Genomic DNA, 26687 nt, shown 5'->3' on the forward strand with positions numbered 1-26687 from the left:
TGAATTCTTTTTCTGGAAGGTTGCCTAGCTCCAGTTCATTTAGTTGTTTTTCTGGGGTTTTATCTTGTTCCTTCATCTGGTACATAGTCCTCTGCCTTTCATTTTGTCTTTCTGTGAATGTGGTTTTCATCCACAGGCAGGATTGTAGTTCTTGATTCTGCTGTCTGCCCTCTGGTGGATGAGGCTATCTAAGAGGCATGTGCAAGCTTCCTGATGGGTGGGACTGGTGGTGGGTAGAGCTGGGTGTTGCTCTGGTGGGCAAAGCTCAGTATAACTTTAATCTGATTGTCTGCTGATGGGTGGGGCTGAGTTCCCTCCCTGTTGGTTGTTTGGCCTGAGGTGACCCAGCACTGGAGGCTACAGGCTCTTCAGTGGGGCAAATGGCAGACTTTGGGAGGGCTCATGCCAAGGAGTACTTCCCAGAACTTCTGCTGCCAGTGTCCTTGCCCTCACAGTGAGCCACAGCCACCCCCCACCTCTGAAGGAGACCCTCCAACACTAGGAGGTAGGTCTGGTTCAGTCTCCTGTGGGGTCACTGCTCCTTCTCCCTGGGTCCTGATACACACACTACTTTGTGTGTGCCCTCCAAGATCCCAGTCCTGTAGAAGTCCTGCAATCAAATCCCACTAGCCTTCAAAGTCTGATTCTCTGGGAATTCCTCCTCCCGTTGCTAGACCCCCCAGGGTGGGAAGCCTGATGTGGGGCTCAGAACCTTCACTCCAGTGGGTGGACGTCTGTGGTATAAGTGTTCTCCAGTTTGTGAGTCACCCACCCAGTGGCTACGGGATTTGATTTTATTGTGATTGCACCCCTCCTACCATCTCATTGTGGCTTCTCCTTTGTCTTTGGACATGGGGTATCTTTTTTGGTGAGTTCCAGTGTCTTCCCGTCAATGACTGTTCAGCAGTTAGTTGTGATTCATGTGTTCTCGCAGGAGGTAGTGAGCACATGTCCTTCTACTCTGACATCTTGAACCAATCTCCTCATAAGCAAGGTTTTTAAATGAATTGAAAGATGCTGCTAAAGCATTCGGCAGAGTAGTATTTAGTGGGCATGAGGTCATTGTTCTTAAACTGGCACGAACCTAAGTCTAACTTGAACAGATTTATAAGCTTGTAAGAAGGCAGGGGAGTCAAAGGAAGGTTCGCTCAGAAGCAGGATCAAATCACAAATTGTGATTGCACCCCTCCTACCATCTCATTGTGGCTTCTCCTTTGTCTTTGGACATGGGGTATCTTTTTTGGTGAGTTCCAGTGTCTTCCCGTCGATGACTGTTCAGCAGTTAGTTGTGATTCATGTGTTCTCGCAGGAGGTAGTGAGCACACGTCCTTCTACTCTGACATCTTGAACCAATCTCCTCATAAGCAAGGTTTTTAAATGAATTGAAAGATGCTGCTAAAGCATCCGGCAGAGTAGTGTTTAGTGGGCATGTGAGGTCATTGTTCTTAAACTGGCACGAACCTAAGTCTAACTTGAACAGATTTATAAGCTTGTAAGAAGGCAGGGGAGTCAAAGGAAGGTTCGCTCAGAAGCAGGATCAAATCACACTATAAGCCCTTAGGCAGTTTGCTCCTACAAAGCAAGCAACTTGTCTTTAAACATCCTTATATCCCTAGCACCTAGCCTAGTGCCTAGCACAAAGTAAGCACTGGATAAATGACTACCGATCTAAACTAACTTTTATTTTCCTTTCTTGCTTTACCACAAGGTAAGAATACAAGGGATTCCAGACAGATCATGAGAAGATTCTCTAGCTGGTCAAAAGGTCAAAAAGGCTTCATAATCTTAGAGATGCAGGGAAAGACTTTCAAAGAATGAACAGCAGAATCATAAAGACAAATATAAATATGAAATGAAAATTTTAAACTTCTTTATATCAGGAAATATAAACAAAATGAAAATTAAAATGACACTAGGATAACTTTTTTAAAATACAGAACTCTTTTTATTAATCTATATAAACTAAAAGTAACCATCTCTAAGGTAAATACTATTAAGTGATTTAGTACTTAAAAGAGAAATTAAAACACCTATGTGTTTGTATAACAGAATATTTCTAGAAGGAAGTTTAAGAATTAACAGATGTTGCAACTGGTACTCTAGAATGGAAGGAAGACATTTTTTCATTATATTATATATCTTATAAAATGTTTCAGTTGCTTACTATGGGCATATATCACTCTTCTAAAAAATGTATCAAAATGGTACCTACATCATAGGTTCTCATGAGAGTTTATGAGTTATGTAAACTTATATATATATATATATATAAAATATTTAGAATAGTCAATGGATATAAAATGCTCAGCACAGTAAGCAATATTTTAAGGACACAAATAGTATATTATATATAGTGTATACACATGTCTTCCCAAATCAACACAAGGGAAAAAGAAAATACTAAAAATGAACAAAGAATATGAAATATTAATTCACAAAAAATGGTCAATAAGTTTATGGCACATTTCCAATTTCCCTAGTAATCAAATGCAAATAAAAAAGCTTTTTCCCTTTCAGATTTATATAATTTTAAAGGACTGACAAAATCCACTACCAAGAGGTTGAAAGGAGACAAGCAGCCTGACACACTGCTCTTAGTGAGAATGTTAATCTGTACATGAACATCTCATTGGCCCAACAATTCCACGTCAAAGAATTTAACCTAAGGAAATATAAGACAGTTGGAAGAAGGGAACAGCCCCAGTTTTCCCCATACAGGATGCCTGAAACACCAACAAAAACCTGCAATCTTTGTGGCATGAAGAACCAAAGCCACTGGAAAGTGAGAGAGAAAATCCCAGAAAGGAGAGAGGGAGCACAGAGTCCCAGATTCTGTGGCTGACCTCTGAACCAAACACTCATGAGGCACACTCCAAGTAGCCCAGCTAAGACTAAAAGAAATGATATTTGTGTTTCTACCCCCAACGGGAAAAACAGAGTCGCAGTGTAAGTTCAGCCAATTTAACTGTTTCAAAAATGACAATACTCAGAGGAACATAATTCAAACACTCGAAAACATATCATTCACAATGTGTAGGATATATTCAAAATAAATTAAAAAAAACACAAGAAAATATAATGCATTCTCAAATGAAAAGGCAATCAACAGAGATGATCCCTAAGATGTCCCAGACATTGAAATTGGCAAAGATTTTTAAAGCAGCAATATCTATGCTCAAGGAAAATATTCTTGTAATGAATGAAAAGACAGGAAATCTCAGATAAATAGAAACTATAAATTCTTAATAAAATATCTGAAATTAAAGACTCACTGGATGGGCAGAATGGAGATGACAGAAGAAAGGATTAGTGACCCTTGAGATAGGTCAATAAAATTTATATAACGTGAAGAATAGGAAGAAGTAAAAGTTCACGAGGGCTTGGTATACACCATGTACACCAACACCTTCTTTTAAGGAAAGAAGCCCACATTAGTTACTATCATTTTTAAGAAGGTTTAGGGAGAAGGAGGGCAGTCAGACACATCACCACCTATTTTTTAACTTAATTTTTATTTTATATTAGAATATAGTTGATGTACAATTTTGTGTCAGTTTCAGGTGTACAGCAAAGTGATTCAGTTATACGTATACATATATCCATTCCTTTTCAGATTCTTCTCCCATGTAGGTTATTACCGAATAGAGTTCCCTGTGCTATACAGTAGGTCCATGTTGATTATCTATTTTATATATAGTAGTTACACTGGCCTGACTATTGTTACATGAGCAACCATGGAGGGGTGGGCACAAGGTTAGCTAAGTGACTTCAAAGGTGGCTAGTGTGAATAAATAGTGGATTGTAAAGTCCCTTTTGACCAAGAACAACCTTTTTGGCTGGTCAACAGTACACTCCCCAACCCTTCCTCCTTTACTTAAACTTTCTACTTCTTTTAATGAAAATAAACATGATAGTTAATAGTTTTCAAAAAGGCTTCATATTCAAGCTCCCTTTCTGATTTTAATTCTCATTACAATATCATAAGAAAGGGTGGGAAATATGCCTTCTCTTTTCAGATGGATCATACAAAAACATGCCTGAAGTTATAGGGTTACTAGAAGTAACTGACTATCCTATGCTTTTATTCCTGATCTGTTCCCTTTCCTACCTTTAAAATCCAAAATGGTGGGTACAGTTAGAATAAGATTATGAGTTTAAAAAATTCTAGTTCCTTCTTTGTCTCATCTCAAATCCTTAATAAGGGACCATCTTGTGAACAATATTCTGAAGCCAGATTATAACTTAATCACGGAAAATAAACAAAAAAAAGAATTGAGGGAATTCCCTGGCGGTCCAGTGGTTAGGACTGTGTGCTTTCACTGCCTAGGGTGCGGGTTCAATCCCTGGTCAAGGAACTAAGACCCCTTAAGCCAGGTGGTGCAGCCAAAAAAAAAAAAGAAGAAGAAGAAGAATTGAATGTAACACATTTCATTTCCATTCCTTTCGTTTTTTTAAACAACAAAATCACAACTAAAACAGCATTTGAAAAGCAAAGATATTCACACTTGGTTTGAGGTTCCCCTTTCTAGTCCATCACTAACCCTGATCTACCCTGAGGTACCAAATCAGTCATGTTCTTTGGCCTAAAAAGATGAGACAGCAGCAAATAAGAATGGAAGGGAGATAGACTAGAAAGAAAAGGAAATGGGAAAAAAAGGCCAACATTTTAAATAACTGACTCTACTGCAATCTGTACTTTATTTCCTTTCAGTGACAATTATACCTTACATTTGAATAGAACTTTAATATATTTTTCAAGGCATTTTCACATTCTATTAGAGCCAGTCTGCCCCCGTAATTCAAGAAAAGAAGCATGGAAGGTACAAATAAGAGCGTTTCATCTGACAAAAAAGAATCAGTGGGCTGTCAACCCAAATTTCTTGTGGGGTTCAAGGTGTTTTAATAAGCTTTTTAATTTGAAAAACGTGGAATTACAAAACATGACAAATGTAAAATTTTGAAAAGAGATTTGATTTCCTTACCTGAAACTGACATGCACATTTCAAACTATCTCCATCTTCTTTACAGACTCCTCCAAAAAAGGAAATGGGAAAAAAGGCCAACATTTTAAATAAGTGACTCTACTGCAATCTGTACTTTATTTCCTTTCAGTGACAATTATACCTTACATTTGAATAGAACTTTAATATATTTTTCAAGGCATTTTCACATTCTATTAGAGCCAGTCTGCCCCCGTAATTCAAGAAAAGAAGCATGGAAGGTACAAATAAGAGCGTTTCATCTGACAAAAAAGAATCAGTGGGCTGTCAACCCAAATTTCTTGTGGGGTTCAAGGTGTTTTAATAAGCTTTTTAATTTGAAAAACGTGGAATTACAAAACATGACAAATGTAAAATTTTGAAAAGAGATTTGATTTCCTTACCTGAAACTGACATGCACATTTCAAACTATCTCCATCTTCTTTACAGACTCCTCCATATTTACACGATGATTCATCACAAACTCTTATATCAGATTCTCTCACATTTAATTCTGTAAAAGAGGAAACATTGTTTCATATATATTTGTCTTTTTTATCCAAAGGTACAGATATAAATAAAAGAAAAAATCTTTACACCTCATTCACAAGTATAATAATAAGACACAACATACAAAAAACAAGTTCTACTGGACACAAGATGTTCAAGATTCTGCAGAGTCCTACATAATAATATGCCTAAAAGTATATAAAAGCAAAGAAAAATAAAACTCAAAATTTCAGGATTTCATAAAATGTTCAAGATTCTGCAAAGAGAATCCTACATAATAATATGCCTAAAAGTATATAAAAGCAAAGAAAAATAAAACTCAAAATTTCAGGATTTCATATAATTCCCAAAGATAAATCCAAAGAATCTTTATATTTTTCCTGCCAAGAGCTTAAGACAGTCTTCTTACTATTGTCTTAACATTTTAGATTATTTTTCTAGTGTTTAAGTTACTTTTAAGGATAAAAAATAATAACTAAAAAGAATCTTGATTCTTCTGGTACCCAAAATAAGTTTTGGATGATCATTATTCACTCTAGAACAAATAAACAGTTTTAATTACAAAAGAATTATGAAGTAAGCTTGAATCTCATACAACAGGTACATATGGAGCATTTACATGCAAAGAAAGATTCAAAATCTTTCTCAACTTAAATTTTTTAAATGACTGATTTAATTTTACTACCACAGGAAGCAGAGCCTATCAATAATACTAGTATTCTGTGGTCATTCTGTGCCTGTTCCAAAACTGTCAGTCTTATTCTGGAACGATCAAAATAATCTCTCTAGGAAACCTAATAAACTGCTTCCAGGTTAATGCTAAGTAAAGCAGCCAATCACATGGAATTGGGTGGAAACCACTACAAAGACAATTTTCATATCCTCCCTACTGGGAATGAGAGCGATAACAACAAATGCACTTATACAAACAGTAAACAAATGGTTGCTTAAAAATTCATCCCAGTGTAGAGGTGAACTCATGAGTCTGGGAGCAGAGAGGCCTAAGTTAGCTTGTGACCCTGTGGCTCAATAGCTGAGAGACTCTGGAAAGAGCACAAGATCTCATGCAGCTCTAGATGGAGACAAGGTCTTGGCAAACAGATCTCAGCGAGCTTTTCTCCAGCAATCCTTCATCCTTGGTTGTTTTCTACTTCTAGACTTCAAATCAGGACTCGGTGGACTGAGTCAAGGACACTCTACTTCTCTATCTAGTGACATCTGTCCTGGGTGACCATCATTTCCTCTCTCTGCCCCACTTGGCCTCAGTGCTCTGCAATGTGTCTCAAGTCTCCTCCTCCTAGTTGACCCTCCAACGAGCTGGCAGTCAAGTACCTAAATACACAAGGAGCTGACAGTCACAGTACTTATTTGAGAAATCACTCTGCACCAAGCACTGCACTAAAGTAAGCATATGTCTATGTAACTATTGGTTACAAAAATTTTTTCTTCTTTTCCTTAAACGGATCTCAGGTGCACAAAATTGGATTGCTCTAAAGTTCAAGCTATGTGTAAAATAAAAAAAAAAAAAGATGAGTAGAAATGAAAACTACAGGAAACTAATGCAGCTGTTTTGTTGCTCTCTCTGTTTCTCTCACTATTCAAGGCACAAATGACCATCTTTCTATTCTTTCATCCTGGCTCTGGAGGCTTTACGTTCTTGGTTTTCCTCATCTCCCACTTTTTGCTTGTTCTTCTTTTCCCCACTTAACCTCTTGCATTAGCTCCTGAGGCTCAATCTTAAGTGTGGGGGTTGCTTTTTTCAATCTGCCTACATTCCTACTGGGAACCTGCACAAGGTCCAGGTTCCAGTTACTGTCTAATGTACATTTTAAAACCCAAAGAAGATAACTATACATTAATAAAGAACTGCTCTGGAAAAGAAGATAAGAATGCATAATATCTTTGCTCAACCACAGGCTTCATCAATTTAAGGGACCATAGAAATAAAAACAATTGCACAATTTGAGAAATAAAATTTAGTGTATTTCTCTTATTTCTTTTCTTTGTAGCCTTAAAGTTCACACTGGGTTCCAATACAATCACACATACCAAACAAGAATAAAGTTTTTATTTTGTCCATGGGTCAAGCTCATGCTCTGAGTTAAGACTTGCTATCCTGGCTTGAGATTCTTTTGAGTTGCAATGTTTTACCTGTTGCATTTTAAAAGCACAACAAGATTGCAATCTGGAGCCTAAACCCTCCCTGCCACTAAGATTCTCACATCTCTGTGAGAGTTGTTCAAGCATCTGTTTGCATGAGGGATGAAGGAACATTTTTAGAGAATAATCATCCTTACTAAAGTGAGGCAGAAAAGCTCAGCCTGATAAACAAAGCCTTGGTTGGAAAGGAGGAGTGATCCCAAGCACAGGGTGGTATCTCATCCGGACGGCCCCAAAGGGTCACCATGACGGAGACAGAGAGGCTAACAATGAGAAACTAAAGAATGCCTTTCACTAAAAACTCTGAAGCACCCAAACAATCCCACTCCTGGGCAAATACCTGGAGAAACCATAATTCAAAAAGATACATGCACCCCAATGTTCACTGCAGCACTATTTACAATAGCCAGGACATGGAAGCAACCTAAATGTCCATCAACAGAGGAATGGAAAAAGAAGATGTGGTACATATATACAATGGAATATTACTCAGCCATAAAAAAGAACAGAAATAATGCCATTTGCAGCAACATGGGTGGACCTAGAGATTGTCACACTGAGTGAAGTAAGTCAGACACAGAAAGACAAATATCATATGATATCGCTTATATGTGGAATCTAAAAAAAAAGGGCACAAATGAACTTATTTACAAAACATAAGTAGAGTCACGAATGTAGAAAACAAACATATGGTTACATGGGGATGGGGGGAGGGATAAATTGGGAGATTGGGATTGACATATACACACTACTATATATACAATAGACAACTAATAAGAACCTGTTGTATATAGTACAGGGAACTCTACTCAATACTCTCGTAAGGGCCTATATAGGAAAAGAATGTAAAAAAAAAAAAAAGTGGATACATGTATAACTGATTCACTTTGCTGTACACCTGAAACTAACACAACATTGTAAATCAACTATACTTCAATAAAAATTAAAAACAAACTAAAAAAAGCTCTGAGGCAACAAGACACAAAGAGCTCCACTTTCATACCCACATGACAAGATATAAGAGGGGTAGAAAAGGGGCTAGGACACCTCACCATCCCCAGCGCAGCACACCTGGGCAGGCCAGCACAAAGCCAAGGAGATAGTGGTGTCAGGCTCCAAGGTACACCTCTGATATCTAGGGGCAGGTTCCAATGCGCAACTTCAGGGGCAGCTAACATCACAAGAAAAACAAGACATGCTGTGTGGCAGCGGCCAGAATACATTAGTGAGCCTACATGGTACACCCCTGGGTAACTCCAAAAATAAACTTGGCAAGGAGGCATTCTGTGGGAGCTAGAGGTCCTACATTAACAGGTAAGAGTGAAAAGTCATAAAATTCTGATTATACTGGTTACTTGTCAGTTTTATTTTACACCTATCTTGCTATCAAATCCATGCTATTTTCATGTGTGTTAATGTGGTAAATGTGATTATGTAGTTAGTTGATCAGGAAGCAATTATGTCTCTCCTATGTATCTAATATTATGCTAAGAATTTGGGATACACTGGAAAGAACGTAACAGGGAGCTTATGATCTTGCTAACATATGGAACAATAAGTGATTAATTCAATATAAATATAGTCTATAATAAGGGGGAAATTGTGTTGTACAGACTATGTTTGCTCTAGGAGTTTCAAGAAGTAGGAAATAAAAATAGATTTGAAGTATAGGGTGCAGTGTCAAAGATGGCAAGACCTTCACTGACCTTGAAAAATTAGTAAGACTTTTTCTGATTATAAAACTAATATAGATAGGATCATTACACAAAATTTAGAAATGGCATTGTTTTAATTGCCCACAACATGTGGTAATATTAAGAGAGAGAGAAAAGAATGTTCTTATCTATGAACAACATAAGTGAAAGCAGAGACACAAATAATTTAATAGTACGCATAAATATTAATTATCAGTGGTTCCCAAACCATGTTCCTTAGGAAAACTCATGTCCTAGACTATAATGTACCTTCATTAAAATCAAGTAGAATTTCAGTTACTCATTTGAAAAAGAAAAGCTTCAATGGAGAGAATTTTCTCATTTTAAGTGAGTTTTTTTTTCACTTAGATTTCTTAAACCCTCACTATCTGAGATTACTTCCTTGCTAGCTGTCAACAAAACCAATGTTCAACAAATAAGTAAAGAATATTAATAGAAAAATTCCAACAGTGTTTTTTTTTTTTAATGTATCTTTTTTTTTTTTTTTGGCTGCATTGGGTCTTTGCTGCTGCACACAGGCTTTCTCTAGTTGCGGTGAGCGGGGATTACACTTTGTTGAGGTGCGTGGGCTTCTCACTGTGGTGGCTTCTCTTGTTGCAGAGCACGGCATCTAGACTGCAGGCTCAGGAGTTGTGGCGCACGGGCTTAGCTGCTCCGCAGCACCTGGGATCTTCCCGCACCAGGGCTCAAACCTGTGTCCCCTGCATTAGCAGGCGGATTTTTAACCACTGCACCACCAGGGAAGTCCTCCAACAGTGTTTTATGAGAACACAAGATCATGAATGTCACAAGCTCATGAACATACACTTTAAATTGTTTTGTCATTGTGGCCGTCGTGGCTAATTGCCTACTTTGGATCTATTCTCTCCTTCTTACTTAGTAAGGGAACCCCAATTTTGTTCTGGGAAACAAGGTACTCAGCTAAGTAATCTATTTCCCCAAATCCCTTGCTGTGTACCACAGTTGATATATAAGCACTGTCCATTCTTCCTTCCTTATTCCATTCTTTGTTCTGTTTGGAAAGTAAACCTCTTGCCTAAGGTTGTGGAAACCATCTTACATGCATGAAGGTGAAAGCTACGAGCTAAAGATGGTAGACCAGACAGACAGGAGTAAGAGTGTGGAGAGAATTATGGAATCACCACACCCACCCTGGATTTCATCCCTCCAGACTTACTGTTATGGGAAATGAACACATAAAGTCCCTATCATTTAAGCCACTATTGTCAGGTCACTGATACATGTAAGTTAAAGACAATCCCGACATAATGATTGCATGTAAATTTAAGATAAACATTTCTAAGGAAAGTCTTAAATAATCTGGTGCTACATCACAGTTTACATGATAAAATTACATTATCAAGAGCATCATGACTTTCTGGTGCTCTGACTCCTCCCAAATTTGAGAACTACTGCCTTAGCTCAAACTCAGTATAGTAGGAATTCTATATTGGGATCATCTTCTGAATGTTACTTCTTTTCAAGTATTCTGTTCGGTACCAGGCATCAACAGGGCACTCTACTACCTGTCAGTGATGATGATAATTACACACCTGCCTTCCTGAGCCCAAAATGGAAATTCAGCAAAAAGGATGAGCCATTTCTAAGGCCCTCAAAACTCAGTTCTCCAAATAGAAATATTTTACACAAGGAATCACTCTGCAGAGTGGCTCGAAACAGAAATACTTTGCTCTGGTTACAAATGTGCCAGACATATAATTCTCTAAATGTAAAACCTGTCTCAATTTTCATTAACATTTCAAAGCTGGGGAACAATACACGGTAAGCGAAGGAACCCTACTTACTGTGAACCTGAACTGCCAGAATCTCCAACTTTTGGCAGCACTAACTAGGTTCAGGCTGCAGTTCAAAAGGAGACCTATTAGCACTCCAGAATGATGTGACTTTCCTACCACCGTTCCAATTAAACAGAAGGTAGTTGGAGGATCTTATGAGTTAGCTAGAAATTACAGGAGCCAAAAGTGAATTAACTTTGGAAATGTTATGACAGAATTGAGGGCTTCTCAATCTCGGCACTACTGACATTTTGGGTTAGCTACTTCTTTGTTGGGGGCGGGGGCTATCCTGTTCACTGCAGGATGTTCAGCAACATCCCTGACCTCCACTCACTAGATGCCAGTAGGACCAGCTGTAACAACCAAAAATGTCTCAACATTACAAAATGTCCCCTAGGGAACAAAATCACCCCCGGGTTAGATCCACTATAAAAGATAAAATGAAAGGCTTTACATTTAATTCTCTAACACAATCATGATAAAGAAAGTCAGTCAAATAAGCAGCAATCTGCAAGATCTCTGCACATTACTACGGCTGTTTTTCCTTTCAATAGGAGGACCTAAATATATTGCCTCCAAGTTTATGTCAAGTCCTGGCTCAGAGTGGGTGCCCCTCCTTCAATAATGTCTTAACCTCTAGAAAGCCTGGCTTCTTCCCCCTTCATATCAAAACTCTATCAAAGGTCAACATGACCTCTATTCTAACGATCCATACCTTTTTTCTTAGTCTTACAACTCTTTTCTTGACCTTTCTACAGCAGTTGACACACCTGGGTTCCCCTTCCAAACGAATAATCTTGATTATCCCCCCAACTCTCTGACCACTTCCCTTTTAATCACTTCTTTTCCCTTCTCCTACTGCTCAGTCCATGTCACTCTTAGAATTTATTCCCAATTTAATCAACTCTCCAGATTAACCAAAGTGTGCTTTTCTCTGTAAAACATACAAACCAATGCCCATGGCTCAATGAATCCTCAAGGCTACTAGGTCGCTCTCTAGAACATTCATGAGTACTTTAGCTCCAACCAGGAGAGCAGCTCTTGTGCTTCAAGAGTCAGTTATGTATGTTATACAGCTTGTGTATGCCAACTGTATTTGTTATTGTAATTTTGTTGGTTTCAACTCTTCATAAGAGTGAAAATAAATTGTTTCTATGAAAGCAAAATTGAATGCTACAGAAAGACTTAAGGTGAGTTGCTTTTTACAAATAGCTATTGCCTTAGGTGTAGGCAAGATAAAAACCTAGATTTTTGTATCCACAAGTCTTTAAGTTCCTTTTTAAAGACATTAAAACTGGAATGTGTACTCAATGCATTATGAATCTGGTTTATTCAAGAAAGGGGAAATTCCAGCTCTTCTCAAAGAAAAATTCTGAGCCCTCTTTCAAAATACTGTTTAATAAATACATATTTTTAAGTTAAAACGCTACATGCATTTATGAATTATTTTGTGACTCCACACTTAAAAAACTTTGATTAACCAACTACCAGAATCTTAAAGCGCTGAGACAAGACGGCTCCTACCATACATAAAAATGTTCTGCCCTCAGCCATCCCATTGTGATATCTCACTTTACTTCTCTCTCAGCATTCTCATGCACTCCCACCACTCAAGTCTTCAGTTGCTTTTCCCCAACCTTATTAAAGCCACTTCATCTGCTTTTGCCAGTGCTATTTCCAGCCTTCAGAGCATTGTTGGGCAAAGTCCTATAAATGAATACTTAAATAATACTTAACAATAAGTATTCTTTAAATACTTATCAACACGTGGAAATTTTCAGTTCATCGCCAGTTGATTCCTTATTGACTCCCCTCCAGGACATGTTCAAACTCTGTACGTCGTTCTTAAGAAAATTTCAATGGGTTTATTCTCATTCTCTAGATGTTAATAGTATTTGGGAAAACCTGCATACCAATCCAGTCTTACAGGACTCCTGTAGGATGCTTTCACTCCCAAAAAAACCCCAGCTTGTTCATGACCCCATAACCAACTGTCTACAAGACGGTTCCATGATCTCTACACTGAAAACAGTGGAAATATTAAGAATATTTAATGTTTAAATATTTAAACATTAAAATATCACCAGGAAATGGTGTGACACAGCCATGGAACATTAAACAGCTGTTTAAAAGGTTGTATATATTATATAGCAATGTGGAAATAGCTGATGAATGTCAAGTGAAAAGGCAGAAGACAAAGCTATACACATACACCAAGCTAATGTATAAAAAACACATATAAGGGGCTTCCCTGGTGGCGCAGTGGTTGAGAGTCCACCTGCCGATGCAGGGGACACGGGTTCGTGCCCTGGTCCGAGAAGACCCCACATGCCGCGGAGTGGCTGGGCCCGTGAGCCATGGCCGCTGAGCCTGCACGTCCAGAGCCTGTGCTCCGCAACCGGAGAGACCACAGCAGTGAGAGGCCCACGTACCGCAAAAAAAGAAAATCCAGCCAGGAAAACACAAAAGTTGGTTAACAGGGGCTGTGTTTGCACCAGTTGAACATGGATGATTTTTTTCTCTTTAAAAGTTTCTATACCAGTTATATTTAATGGGGGAAATGACTCAATGTGATTTCAAACAACTCCAGAGACAGCTTGCCATACAATGGACAAAGTGTGAGTTTGGGGGTCAATACGGGCCAGGTTCACATGTTGGTGCTTCACATTGTAGAGTATACCACCTTCCCTAGGTATTGTAATGATTAGATGAGATAATGTATTAAAAAGCAACAGTACCTAGAACAAGTAGGTATACAACAAAGATTCACTTCCTCTCTTTCCCCAGACCAGTTTGAGAGATACCTTTAATGACACAAATCATTGAAAATCAAACAACAGATCTATCTAGTAAATGTTGACTTCAGGGACTTCCCTGGTGGTGCAGTGGTTGGGAGCCCGCCTGCCAATGCAGGGGACTCGGGTTCGAGCCCTGGTCCGGGAAGATCCCACATGCCACGGAGCGACTGGGCCCGTGCGTCACAGCTACTGAGCCCACGTGCCACAGCTATTGAAGCCCGGGTGCCCTAGAGCCTTAGAGCCTGTGCTCTGTAGCAGGGGAGGCCACCGCAATGAGAAGCCCGTGCACCACAACTAGAGAAAGCCCGCGCGCAGCAATGAACATCAATGCAGCCATAAATAAATAAATAAATTTATTTTTTAAAAAAATGTTGACTTCAGTCTCAGCAAATGAGATGAATTAGGAATTAAATTCTCTTCAACTTGTTTACTAAATTAACCATATTACATTACTGATTTTCTGCTATAAAGATATGAGGGGGAAAATAAACTGCACTCACACTTCATGATATAAAACCAAAAGCAGTTTACATTAATATTAAACAGCATCCACAGCAGAGATGACTAAAAGTTCTCTAAGCTATATTTAACGAAAGAAATTCACATGTGCCACATAATTATCTGACTCCAATACTTTTCATCCCATTCTGCACACTACTGCCAAACCACCCTTTGTTAAACACCACTTTGATCATGTCAATCCCCTACCCCAACACCTACAATCATTCCCTGCTGCCTACTTCAATTCTAAATTCCTCTATGTCAGTATGCTTCAGGCAAGGTGATGGGGAGGACAGTCTATCGCAGGATCAGAAAGAAATACCTAGATCTTGAGCTGGGTATTAATGGTACCCAGGGTCTTTCTAGCCCTTTCAAAGATCTCGAACTTCAACACTCTCTCCCTTACTATTTCTCACTAGCTTGGCAAACCTGTGTGCTTCACTCTCACAGATATATAAACTGAAGTCCTATATGGTTGCCAGGGGACAGGGACAGAAGAGTATTGGGACTGTTAATAGGTATGGAAATTCTTTTGGGGGGCAATGGAAATGCTTTGTAATTAGATAGTAGATAGTGGTGATGGTTGCATAACATACTGAATATATTAAAAAAACACTGAATTGTATAAAATGGTGAGTTTTATGTTATGTGAATTTATATCTCAATAAAAAATTAAAAAGTTTAAGAATCAGAAAAAATAATCATGTTACCTAAATTAAAAAAAAAAATGAACAGGCATTATAATTCAGTGTTTAAGAGGCAGACCCTAGAATCAGACCTCCTAGATCAGTATCCTGGCTCTGTCACTTATCAGCTATGTGACACCTTAGTAATTTACCACTCTGTGCCTCTGTTCCCTCATCTGTATAGTGTGGACAATAACACTAGGGACAACAACAGTACCCATCTCACAATGTTGATGAAGGATTAAATAAAGATAGGGAAAGCACTCAGAGCAGTGCATGACACGTCATAAGTGCTATGTTAAGTGTTTGCTATTATTTTTTTATTAACACCAGCTCTGGAGAAGGTGTGGAAAATGAGCACTCAAACCAACTATAACAGTATAAATTGGCAGAACCTCTCACAGGATAATATGGCTGTATACATGGAAATTTTAATTGTCTCTATGCCTTAACCCCACAATTCTATTCCTAGGAAATTATGATAGGGATAGAAGACAAAACATATAAAAATGTAGGTACAGGGCTTCCCTGGTGGCGCAGTGGTTGAGAGTCTGCCTGCCGATGCAGGGGACACGGGTTCATGCCCCGGTCCGGGAAGAGGCACAACAGTGAGAGGCCCGCGTACCACAAAAAAAAAAAAAAAAAATGTAGGTACAAGATTGGTAACATCAGCTTTTTTTTTTATAGCAGCAAAGTGGAAAAAAACCTAAGTGTCCATATGTTGGGAATTAATTAAATAAGTTATTGATGAAATATTATGCAGCCATAAAAGTATGCAGCAGAAAGAAACACATACACTGATATGGAAAGACCAAAATGCATTATGAAGTGAAAAAAAGCAGGTTATAAAATTATATAGGGACTTCCCTGGTGGTCCAGTGGTAAAGAATCCGCCTTCCAATTCAGGGGAGGCAGATTGGATCCCTGGTCGGGGAACTAACATCCCACATGCCGCAGGGCAACTAAGCCCGCACACCACAACTGCTGAGCCCTCGCGCCTCAACTAGAGCCTGCATGCCGCAAACTACAGAGCCCATGAGCTCTGGAGCCCGCGCGCTACAACTAGAGAGAGAAAACCCACACACCACAACTAGAAGGAAGCCCACGCACCACAACGAAGAGCCCTCGCCGCAATGAAAGATCCCACATGCTTCAACAAAGATCCTGCATGCCACAGCTAAGACCCAACGCAGCCAAAAAAATAAAGAAAAATAAAGAAACTATATAGTTATAATGCAATTTATATTTTGCAACATATACATGTTTACATAAGTATTTTAAAATTCTGCATGTATATTTAGTGTATTTCCTCCATCAAAAAATTTAAAATCTCAATAAATAAATCTAAATACAAAAAAACACCCTCTGGTTCTATTTCTTTTTTTTTTCTTTCTTTTTTTGGCCACTCCACACGGCTTCTGGAATCTTAGTTCCCTGACCAGGGATCGAACTTGGGTCCACAGCAGTGAAAGTACTGAGTCCTAACTACTGGACCGCCAGGGAATTCCCATCTCTGGCTCTATTTCAAACCACTGTTCCTTAGTGTCTGCAATACCAAATGGAATGGGAGGTAGCCAGAAACCAGAAGTCACCCACAAGGACAGAAATCTACAAAACAACCTGCAAGTTGGCACGGAAGAAACTGATATTAACTATTGTAAAAGAGAACTTTAAAAGGACTTCACAAACTCTGGTGAATTAGAAAGAGTTCCAGATTCAGAGTTTTGATTATTTGATTAAGTAACTATATAATCTTGGCCAACACTAAATCTCTCTGAGAAATCCCAGTTCCCTAGAGTAAAAATGGGTATACTAATCACTCCTCTGAGGGTTGCAAAGATTAAATGACATCTTTACAAAAGACCACTGGAAACTGTAAAGGTTACTTCTCCCCTTTGGGACAGAAACTCTGATACAACCACAACCTTAAACCATGGCAAACTGTTATAAAATAGTGAATAATTTTTTTTAAAACTAAGTTTAATTAAATGGTAATTAGGAAGCACTTATGGTCTGAACATGGAGAAGCAAACAATGGTAAACATAATGGCACCACCTAAAAAATATCTCAAACTACTTTAAAGTGAAAAAAACTATGAAAAAATGAACACAAGACACTAAACAAAGACTGAGCTGACTTGTGAACAATAGAGGATCTAAATATACAATAAGGCTATAAACAACAGAATTGAAATAGAAATAACAGCAGTTTAGATTCACTTGTAAGACAGTATTATACGAAAGCTGACAAGGCAAAATAAGGTAAACTGAAAAATTCCAAAAGATCTGTCCTGTGAACAATAGTGGCTCCAGGTTAAACAGGATATGCCAAAGCAAACACCCATATCAAGGAAAAAGTTCAAACTTTTTCTGGTATAAATTGAAATAGTTTCAGCATAAACATTACGATACTGCAGAGGAGAATGGCAATCATCACAGACTTCTTCTTTACATTTTTCCATATTCCTCAAATTTCTTATATCAAACAAATACTGCCTTTATAACAAAGAAAAAAGGTGTGGGTTGTTTTTTTCCTTTTTTTTTCTTTTCTTTGCTTTTTTTTTTTTAAACCATGGAAAAGAAAGACTCAGAATATTTGCACAAAAATGAGAGGGATGGCGCCATGGCTGAAAAGTTTCTGAAGGCAGAAGAATATGTTAAGAACTTTAGAATTCAAAAACTGATGAAACTACTGAGCCATGAAAAATACATGACACTTGTAAAAAGGAAATAGATTCAAACAGTAACAAAAGATTAACAGTAAATCATCTAATAAACTAAAAGCAAATAGGGAATTTTAAGATTTAAACATAGAATTTCAAAGTACATAAGAAGAAAAATATGCAAAATCCTAAATGCTTCATTTCTCCCATGAGAGAAGCTAATAATGGAATTAATAGTAAGAATAATGAAAATAGTTCTGCTAAAACAATGTTTCTAATAATGTAAAAAAGGGGGGAGAGGGAAGGAGGAGGTAAATGGGTTGACATTATCTCCCAATTCAGCTTTTACAAAATTGAGGGCTTCCCTGGTGGCGCAGTGGTTGAGAATCTGCCTGCTAATGCAGGGGACACGGGTTCGAGCCCTGGTCTGGGAGGATCCCACATGCCATTGAGCAACTAGGCGCATGAGCCACAACTACTGAGCCTGCGCGTCTGAAGCCTGTGCTCCCAACAAGAGAGGCCGCGATAGTGAGAAGCCCATGGACCGCGATGAAGAGTGGCCCCCACTTTCCGCAACTAGAGAAAGCCCTTGCACAGAAACAAAGACCCAACACAGCCAAAAATTAATTAATTAATTTTTTTTAATTGAAAATTTACACGCCATTAGAGAAATCACATATATAGGAGAAATGAGGGATAACATATATGAACTTAAAAGATGGTTGGTTATAATAAAAAAGACAATAACAAGTATTGGCCAGAATATGGAGAAATTAGAACCCTCAGACATTGCTGGTGAAAATGTAAAACGGTGCAGCCACTTAGGAAAACAGTTTGGCAGTTCCTCAAAATGTTAAACATAGACTTACCATGTGACCCAGCAATTCTACTCCTAGGTATGTACCCAAGAAAACTGAAAACATATGTACACAAAAAAACGTGTGCATGAATGTTCATAGCGGCATTATTCATAATAGCTCAAAAGTAGAAACAAACCAAATGTCCATCAGGTGATGAATGGATAAACAGAATGTGGTATTATCCATACAATGAACTATTATTTGGTCATAAAGAGGAATGAAATTCTGAAACATGCTATGACATGGATGAACCTTGAAAACATTATGCTAAGTGAAAGAAGCCAATCACCAAAGGCCACATATTGTATGATTCCACTTATATGCAATGTCTAAACTTGGCAAATCTACAGTGAAAGATAGATTAGTGGTTGCCTAGGGCTGTGGGAGTAGGGTTTGGGGAATGACTGCTAAGGAATATGAAGTCTCTTTTGGGGAGGACAAAAAAGTTCCAAAATTGATTGTGGTGATGGTTGCACAACCTTGTGGCTATACTAAAAACAACTGGATTTTACATTTTAAAAGATAATCACGATCATGGAGGGTAACACAAATATCATAATTATTTCACTTAATGTAAATAGGCTGAATACCTATGAAAGCAGAATGGTCTACATATACATTGGGAAACAAATCCCAACACTTAAAAACTAAAAAACAAACACAAATCCAAAAAGGAATGGGCAACAGTATGACTTCAGGAGATTCTTTAAATCTGCCTTGCACAAAAATAAAAAGTACAACAAAAAATGAAACAAAAACTATTCAATGTATATGTCCCTAACAGAATAACAAAAATATAAGAAAAATTGTGAAAAATAAACCTGTATCATAACTGGAGGCTTCAATGTTTCATTAACAATAGATGACTACACAAAGAATTAAAAGTACAGAACTGATATAAAGCATAAATTAAACCATTTCCCTTGGTAGGAGCCAACTTGGCAGAGTCAGGTTCAGAAAAGAAAGATTTAGATACATAGATATAGATATAATATAGATATAGATATAGATGTAAGGTAGATAGAGATATACATACATATAGATAGAGATAGAGATAGATAGACTTAGATACAGAAAGAGACTATGATAGAGCAAATGTGGTGAAACCTTAACTGGGAAACCTGGGTATACTACATCAACTTACCTCAAAGTTTAAAATTCAAAAAAAAATTTTAAGTTTAAGTAAAATTAATAGTTATATAATAGGAGGACTTCCCTGGTGGCGCAGTGGTTAATAGTCCACCTACCAATGCAGGGGACACGGGTTCAAGCCCTGGTCCGGGAGGATCCCACATGCCGCGGAGCAACTAAGCCCATGCACCACAACTACTGAGCCTGTGCTCTAGAATCCGTGAGCCACGACTGCTGAGCCCACATGCCACAACTAATGAAGCGCGGGTGCCTAGAGCCCGTGCTCCGCAACGGGAGAGGCCACCGCAGTGAGAGGCCCACGCACTGCGGGGAAGAGTGGCCCCCGCTCGCCGCAACTAGAAAAAAGAAAGCCCACATGCAGCATCGAAGACCCAACGCAGCCAAAAATAACTAAATAAATTAATTAATTTTTTTAAAAAAGTTATATAATAGGAGACTAAGAAGCCAAGGAAATAACACTTTATTTTCTGAGGTATATTTCATAAAATGTGTTCTCATACTAGAACGCAGAGACACAGCCAGTTCTAATGTGAAAACCTAGAAATTCTATGACACATTCTTAGACCATAATGCAAAACCACAAAACAATTTATCTGTAACATATCTAAATTCATAAATTTTACAACAATGATGAAAGGAATGTTATCAAAAATGCCTGTGGTCTTAAGGGAAAAGAAAAACAATGATCTGTTTCCACCTCAAGAATTTAGAAAGAAAAAAAAGGGAAAGTTGAAAAAGAGGAAGTACTAAAACTAAGATATAAAATTAATAAAGGAAAACTAAATATGATAAAAAATATCGTTAGAGAGTGTTTCAAGGAAAATCGTATAGTCAGAGATAGCAGGGTAGCTTTCAAATACGAAGAGGCAGGAGGTGGATTCAAGGCAAAGGTTGAGAAGGAAAAGAACAGAGTGCAGCACTGTGGGTGGAAATGTAAATTGATACAGCCACTATGGAGAACAGTATGGAGGTTCCTTAAAAAACTAAAAATAGAACTACCATTATGACCCAGCAATCCCACTACTGGGCATATACCCTGAGAAAACCATAATTCAACAACAGTATGTACCACAATGTTCATTGCAGCACTATTTACAATAGCCAGGACATGGAAGCAACCTAAGTGTCCATCGACAGATCAATGGATAAAGAAGATGTGGTACATATATACAATGGAATATTACTCAGCCATAAACAGAAACAAAATTGAGCTATTTGTAGTGAGGTGGATGGACCCAGAGTCTGTCATACAGAGTGAAGTAAGTCAGAAAGAAAAAAACAAATACCATATGCTAAAACTATTATATGGAATCTAACAAAAAAAAATGGTTCTGAAGAACCTAGGAGCAGGACAGGAATAAAGACGCAGACGTAGAGAATGGACTTGAGGACACGGGGAAGGGGAAGGATAAGCTAGGACGATGTGAGAGAGTGGCACGGACATATATACTACCAAATGCAAAATAGACAGCTAGTGGGAAGCAGCCGCATAGCACAGGGAGATGAGCTCAGTGCTTTGTGACCACCTAGAGGGGTGGGAGGGAGATGCAAGAGGGAGGAGATATGGGGAGGGATGTATACCTATAGCTGATTCACTTTGTTATAAAGCAGAAACTAACACACCATTGTAAAGCAATTATACCCCAACAAAGATGTTAAAAAAAAAAAAAAAGAACAGTGCAGCAGAAGTTGCAAGGAGTACAGGCAGGAGAGGTGCTCAGATGGTAAGGGTTTGAAACTGCAGAAATAAGGATTTGCATTTAAGTTGGTGATGGTGAGTAACAGGAATGAGGGAAGGAATACACACCAATTTGACCCTCCTCCAAAAAGGCTCTCCATCCCAAATCAAGAGCATCACAGTTCATCCCGCCTCCTATGGCAGGTGATCCAGAAGCTAAGGGAGAAAAAGGTCAATGAAAGGATGGCTGGGTAGGGACTAACAAAGTGAACAGCTGATGCCCCACTAGACAACTCTGGAGGATTTCTGCCACGTGGCAGGAGCCTAATGTTACCAATACCTCCAAGTTTAGAAGGGCAGGCCACAATCCAGATTTTTAAGTGACACCTCAAGATTTTTAATGGTTAACAACCAATGCAATTTTTAAAAATGCAGTGCAGGCCAAACAAGTCCTCTGAGTTCTCCCCATTTCCACTACTGTTATCTTTCACCATGCTCCCAGTCTCTTCCCTTCTCCCTTTCATCTTCAACAATTCCAGACGTTGTTTTCTAAAACCACAATGTCACTCGAATCCTTTAAGTTTCCCTTTGTCTTCAGAGCAAGTGCCGAACCTTCAGCTCAGGCTTCAAGGCCTTCCTCTAACATGGTGGCAGTTGTGCGACTCACCTCCTGCCTTAATCCCCACATCCCAGTATCCCCAAATATTCCCCTCACTGTCGCATCTTTGTACCTTTTGCAACAGCATTCCCATGGCACAGAGAATACCCCTTCCAACTCTTCTCAGTTTCTATGTTCATTCAGTCATTAATTCCACAAATAAATATGAGATGGGGGACTTCCCTGGTGGCACAGTGGTTTAGAATCCGCCTGCCAATGCAGGGGACACGGGTTTGAGTCCTGGTCCAGGAAGATTCCACATGCCGCGGAGCAGCTAAGCCCATGCGCCACAACTACTGAGCCTGTGCTCTAGAGCCCGTGAGCCACAACTACTGAGCCCGCATGCCACAACTACTGAGCCCGCATGCCACAACCACTGAAGCCTGCACGCCCTAGAGCCCATGCTCCACAACAAGAGAAGCCACCGCAATGAGAAGCCCACGCACTGCAACGAAGAGTAGACCCCGCTTGCCTCAACTAGAGAAAGTCCGCGCACAGAAACAAAGACCCAACACAGCCAAAAATAAATAAATAAAATTAATTAATTTTAAAAAAATGTATGAGATGGGCATCTAATTTTGTGCCAGACACAGTTCTAGGCACAGATAACACAGCAATGAAAGAAACAGACAAAAATCCCTGCCCTCATGGATCTACACAGAGGAGTCGGAGAATAAGTAACATGTATAACAGGTCACACAAGAAAAGGTGCTTTGGAGCAGGAAGAAAATATAAATGAGGATTAGAGTGGAACAGGGGCAGAAGGGGTGGAAGGTGGAAAAGCGTGCAATTTTAGGGCATCATTTTGCAAGTGATATTAAAGACGTGAAGGAGATGAGGGGATAAACAACTGGGACAAGAAATTTCCAAGCAAAAGGAACATCAACAGCAAAGACCTCAGGCAAAAGTGGGGCTGGTGTTTCAGGCTCACATTCTGCCTGTAAAACCCAGCTAGAGTGCCACTTATTCAGAGAAAGTGTTGTTTTGATGCCTAGAAATCAGAATTATTAATTCCCTCAACACTGTATCTGTATCTTCCTTAGGGCACCTTGCATAGTGGAAACTCTCACTGATGAATTAATCATAAAAGTCAGGTAGAGCAAGGAATCATTTTTTAAAATGACACATACATATTATAACCATTTTTAACTTTAAACATATAAATGTACATTCATTTCCCCATGTGCCATCAAGACCTTCGGGTCTGCCAAATGCAGCTCCCCCATTCCTTGGATAAACCACACTCATAGTCCATTATCTACAACGTCCGTTTTCCTCTCTTTTACAGTAGAACGGGACTTAAAAATACTTGCAAAGTTTCCTAGGAGCAGAGTCCTGCCAGAGATTTATAAGGTTTCCCCAATCTGTTTCAGCTGTCTTTACCACAATGTAATTCATTGAAAGGCAATTCTTTCAGCTTCATGCCTTTATCAAGTCTTTCCAAAGCAATGCATAAAAACAATTCCTCGTGCATTCACATTTCATCTATTTGAGTAATATTTACTAATTTATACTCACAACTACCAGTGGTATAAGTAAATCTGAGAACAAACACAAGTGATTCTTGGTAAGCAGAGAAATCAAATGATACACAGACAAACCAGAGTTAACCTACCCCTGGAGCATCTGTGTGCTGTGGGATTTGGACAGTATGGTTTACTAAGGGAATGTTTAATACAGAAAGTTAAAATCAAGCCCAGCAAAGGATCTGAATAGACATTCTTCCAAACAAGATATATAAATGGCCGTTACGCATATAAAAATGTGCTCAACATCATTAGGGAAATGCAAATCGAAACCACATTGATCCACAACTTCAACTAGGACTCCAACTAGGATGACTATAATCAAAAAGACAATAACAAGTGTTGGAGAGGATGTGGAGAAATTGGAACCCTCATACAGTGCTGGGGATAATCTAAAATGGTTGCAGCTCCTTAAGGAAAGTTTGCTAGTTCCTCAAAATGTTAGAGTTAAACAAGAAAATTGAAAACATATGCCCACACAAAGACTTGTACATGAACGTTCACAGCAGCATTTTTCATAAAGCCAAAAAGTGTAAACAACCCAAATGTCCATCAACTGACAGAAAAACAAAATGTGCCATATACATCCACACTGTGGAATATTACTCAACCATAAAAATGAATAAAGTTTTGATACATGCTACAACATGGATGACTCCTGAAAATGTCAGGCTAAGTGAAAGAAGCCAATCACAAAAGGCCACATACTGTATGATTCCATTTATATGCAACGTCCAAAATAGGCAGATCCATAACGTCAGAAATAAGATTAGTAGTTGCTAAGGGCTGGGGGGAAAGAGGAACATGGAATCACGGTTAATAGGTGTGGGATTTCTTTTTGGAGTGAAATGTCCTGGAATTAGATAATGGTGATGATTGTGCAACTTCGTGACTATACTAAAAATCACTTAACTGTACACCTTTTAAAAATTCCAATGCTGTCAGTGTTCAATAAATGCTTACTTTTGAGTGGGGTGGAGGGAAGAGGGAGAAAGCCCAGGTCTAGTAAATAGAAATTTCCTGTGTATATTTATAAGAGGCTAACTAACCACCTCTGTTGGAACATAAGGCCCTTGAAGGCAGAGATGACCTCTCATACATTCCCTTAATATCTAGTATATTAGGTTATACTAGGCAGGTATTCAATCAAGTTTCACTAAATAAGTTAATAAACACCCACATATTACATACCAGGGATCTAGAAGTGTCCTGATCAAGATTTTATACTAATCAGGAAAAATTCACTTTTTATTCCCCAAAATCCTGAATTGCCACTAACAAGGCACTTCTGTTAGGTCCCATTTGTTTACTTTTGTTTTTATTTCCATTACTCTAGGAGATGGATCCAAAAAAATATTGCTTCAAATTTATGTCAAAGAGTATTCTGCCTATGTTTTTCTCTATGAGTTTTATAGTATCTGGTCTTACATTTAGGTCTTTAATCCATTTTTAGTTTACTTTTGTACATGGGGTTAGAGAATGTTCTAATTTCATTCTCTTATTTATTTGTTTGTTTGTTTGTTTATTTTTTGCCATGCCACACAGCTTGCAGGATCTTAGTTCCCTGATCAGGTATCAAACTTGGGCCCCGGCAGTGAAAGTGCCAAGTCCTAACCATGACCACCAGGGAATTCCCTCCAATTTCATTCTTTTACACATAGCTGTGCAGTTTTCCCAGCACCACTTATTGAAGAGATTGTCTTTTCTCCACTGTATATTCTTGCCTTTGTCATAGATTATTTGACCATAAGTGCATAGGTTTATTTCTGGGCTTTGTATCCTGTTCCGTTGATCTATATGTCTGTTTTTGTGCCAGTACCATACTGTTTTGATTATCGTAGCTTTGTAGTATAGTCTGAAGTCAGGGAGCATAATTCCTCCAGCACCGCTCTTCTTTCTCAACATTGCTTTGGCTATTCAGGGTCTTTTGTGTTTCCATACAGATTTTAAAATTTTTTGTTCTATTTCTATGAAAAATGCCATTGGTAACTTGATAGGGATTGCACTGAATCTGTAGATTGCCTTGGACAGTATGGCCATTTTATTTATTTATTTTTTAATTTATTTATATTTGGCTGCATTGGGTCTTCATTGCTGTGTGCAGGCTTTCTCTAGTTGTGGCAAGTGGGGGCTACTCTTCGTTGTGGTGCACGTGCTTCTCATTGTGGTGGCTTCTCTTGCTGCAGAGCACGTGCTCTAGGCATGTGGGCTTCACTAGTTGTGCCTCACGGGCTCTAGAGTGCAGGCTCAGTAGCTGTGGTGTACGAGCTTAGCTGCTCCACAGCATGTGGGATCTTCCCGGACCAGGGATCGAACCCATGTCTCCTGCATTGGCAGGCGGATTCTTAATCACTGTGCCACCAGGGAAGTCCCAGTATGGTCATTTTAACAACATTGATTCTTCCAGTCCAAGAACACGGTATATCTTTCCATCTGTTGTGTCATTTCAATTTCTTTCATCAGCGTCTTACAGTTTTTGGAATACAGGTGTTTTGCCTCCTTAGGTAGGTTTATTCCTAGGTATTTTATTCTTTTTGATGTGATGGTAAATGGCAGTGTTTCCTTAATTTCTCAACAAGGCACTTCTCTTAACCTGAAGTTTATATCATCCATTTATATCATCCTTACCACCACCACAATCCAGAGGATCCACTTCTAATTCCCGTGATATTTTAAAAACCTACTTCAAATTCTCCACCTTACGTCTCTCACCAGTGTGGCCTGTTGGTCTCTCTGAATGTTTTTCTTTCTCTTTAACCCCATTCCCTAAGACATCTATGTCTCACATGTTTAGCCCCATTTTTTCTTCTCTAACACCCTAGAGCCAAAAAAGACTATTATCTCCACATTATAAATGAAAAAGGGGGGGGGGCATATCTAAGGTTACCTGGTCTCCTGGGTTCAAGGTTCATTTTTCTTCACATAAATCCTGTATTTCCAGACTTTTTTCTCTTTGGATGAACATGGAGCTTTCTGATAAGTTAGATTTTTTAAAAGAATAAGTA

The 26687-nt window shown here is 38.7% G+C and overlaps 1 protein-coding gene across 2 annotated transcripts in view; it reads right to left on the reverse strand.

The window, feature by feature from the left end:
• Positions 1-26687, reverse strand: part of TMEFF1 (transmembrane protein with EGF like and two follistatin like domains 1) — a 135521-nt gene that overhangs the window by 60412 nt on the left and 48422 nt on the right. For both annotated transcript variants that reach the window (XM_024734461.1, XM_024734459.1), the window contains one exon: positions 5384-5493. In XM_024734461.1, the coding sequence (XP_024590229.1) occupies positions 5384-5493 (110 nt within the window). The remainder of the gene's footprint in view (positions 1-5383; positions 5494-26687) is intronic.

This window comes from Neophocaena asiaeorientalis, unplaced genomic scaffold (genome assembly GCF_003031525.2).
Source record: "Neophocaena asiaeorientalis asiaeorientalis breed wild unplaced genomic scaffold, Neophocaena_asiaeorientalis_V1.1 scaffold192, whole genome shotgun sequence".
NCBI lineage: Eukaryota > Metazoa > Chordata > Mammalia > Artiodactyla > Phocoenidae > Neophocaena > Neophocaena asiaeorientalis.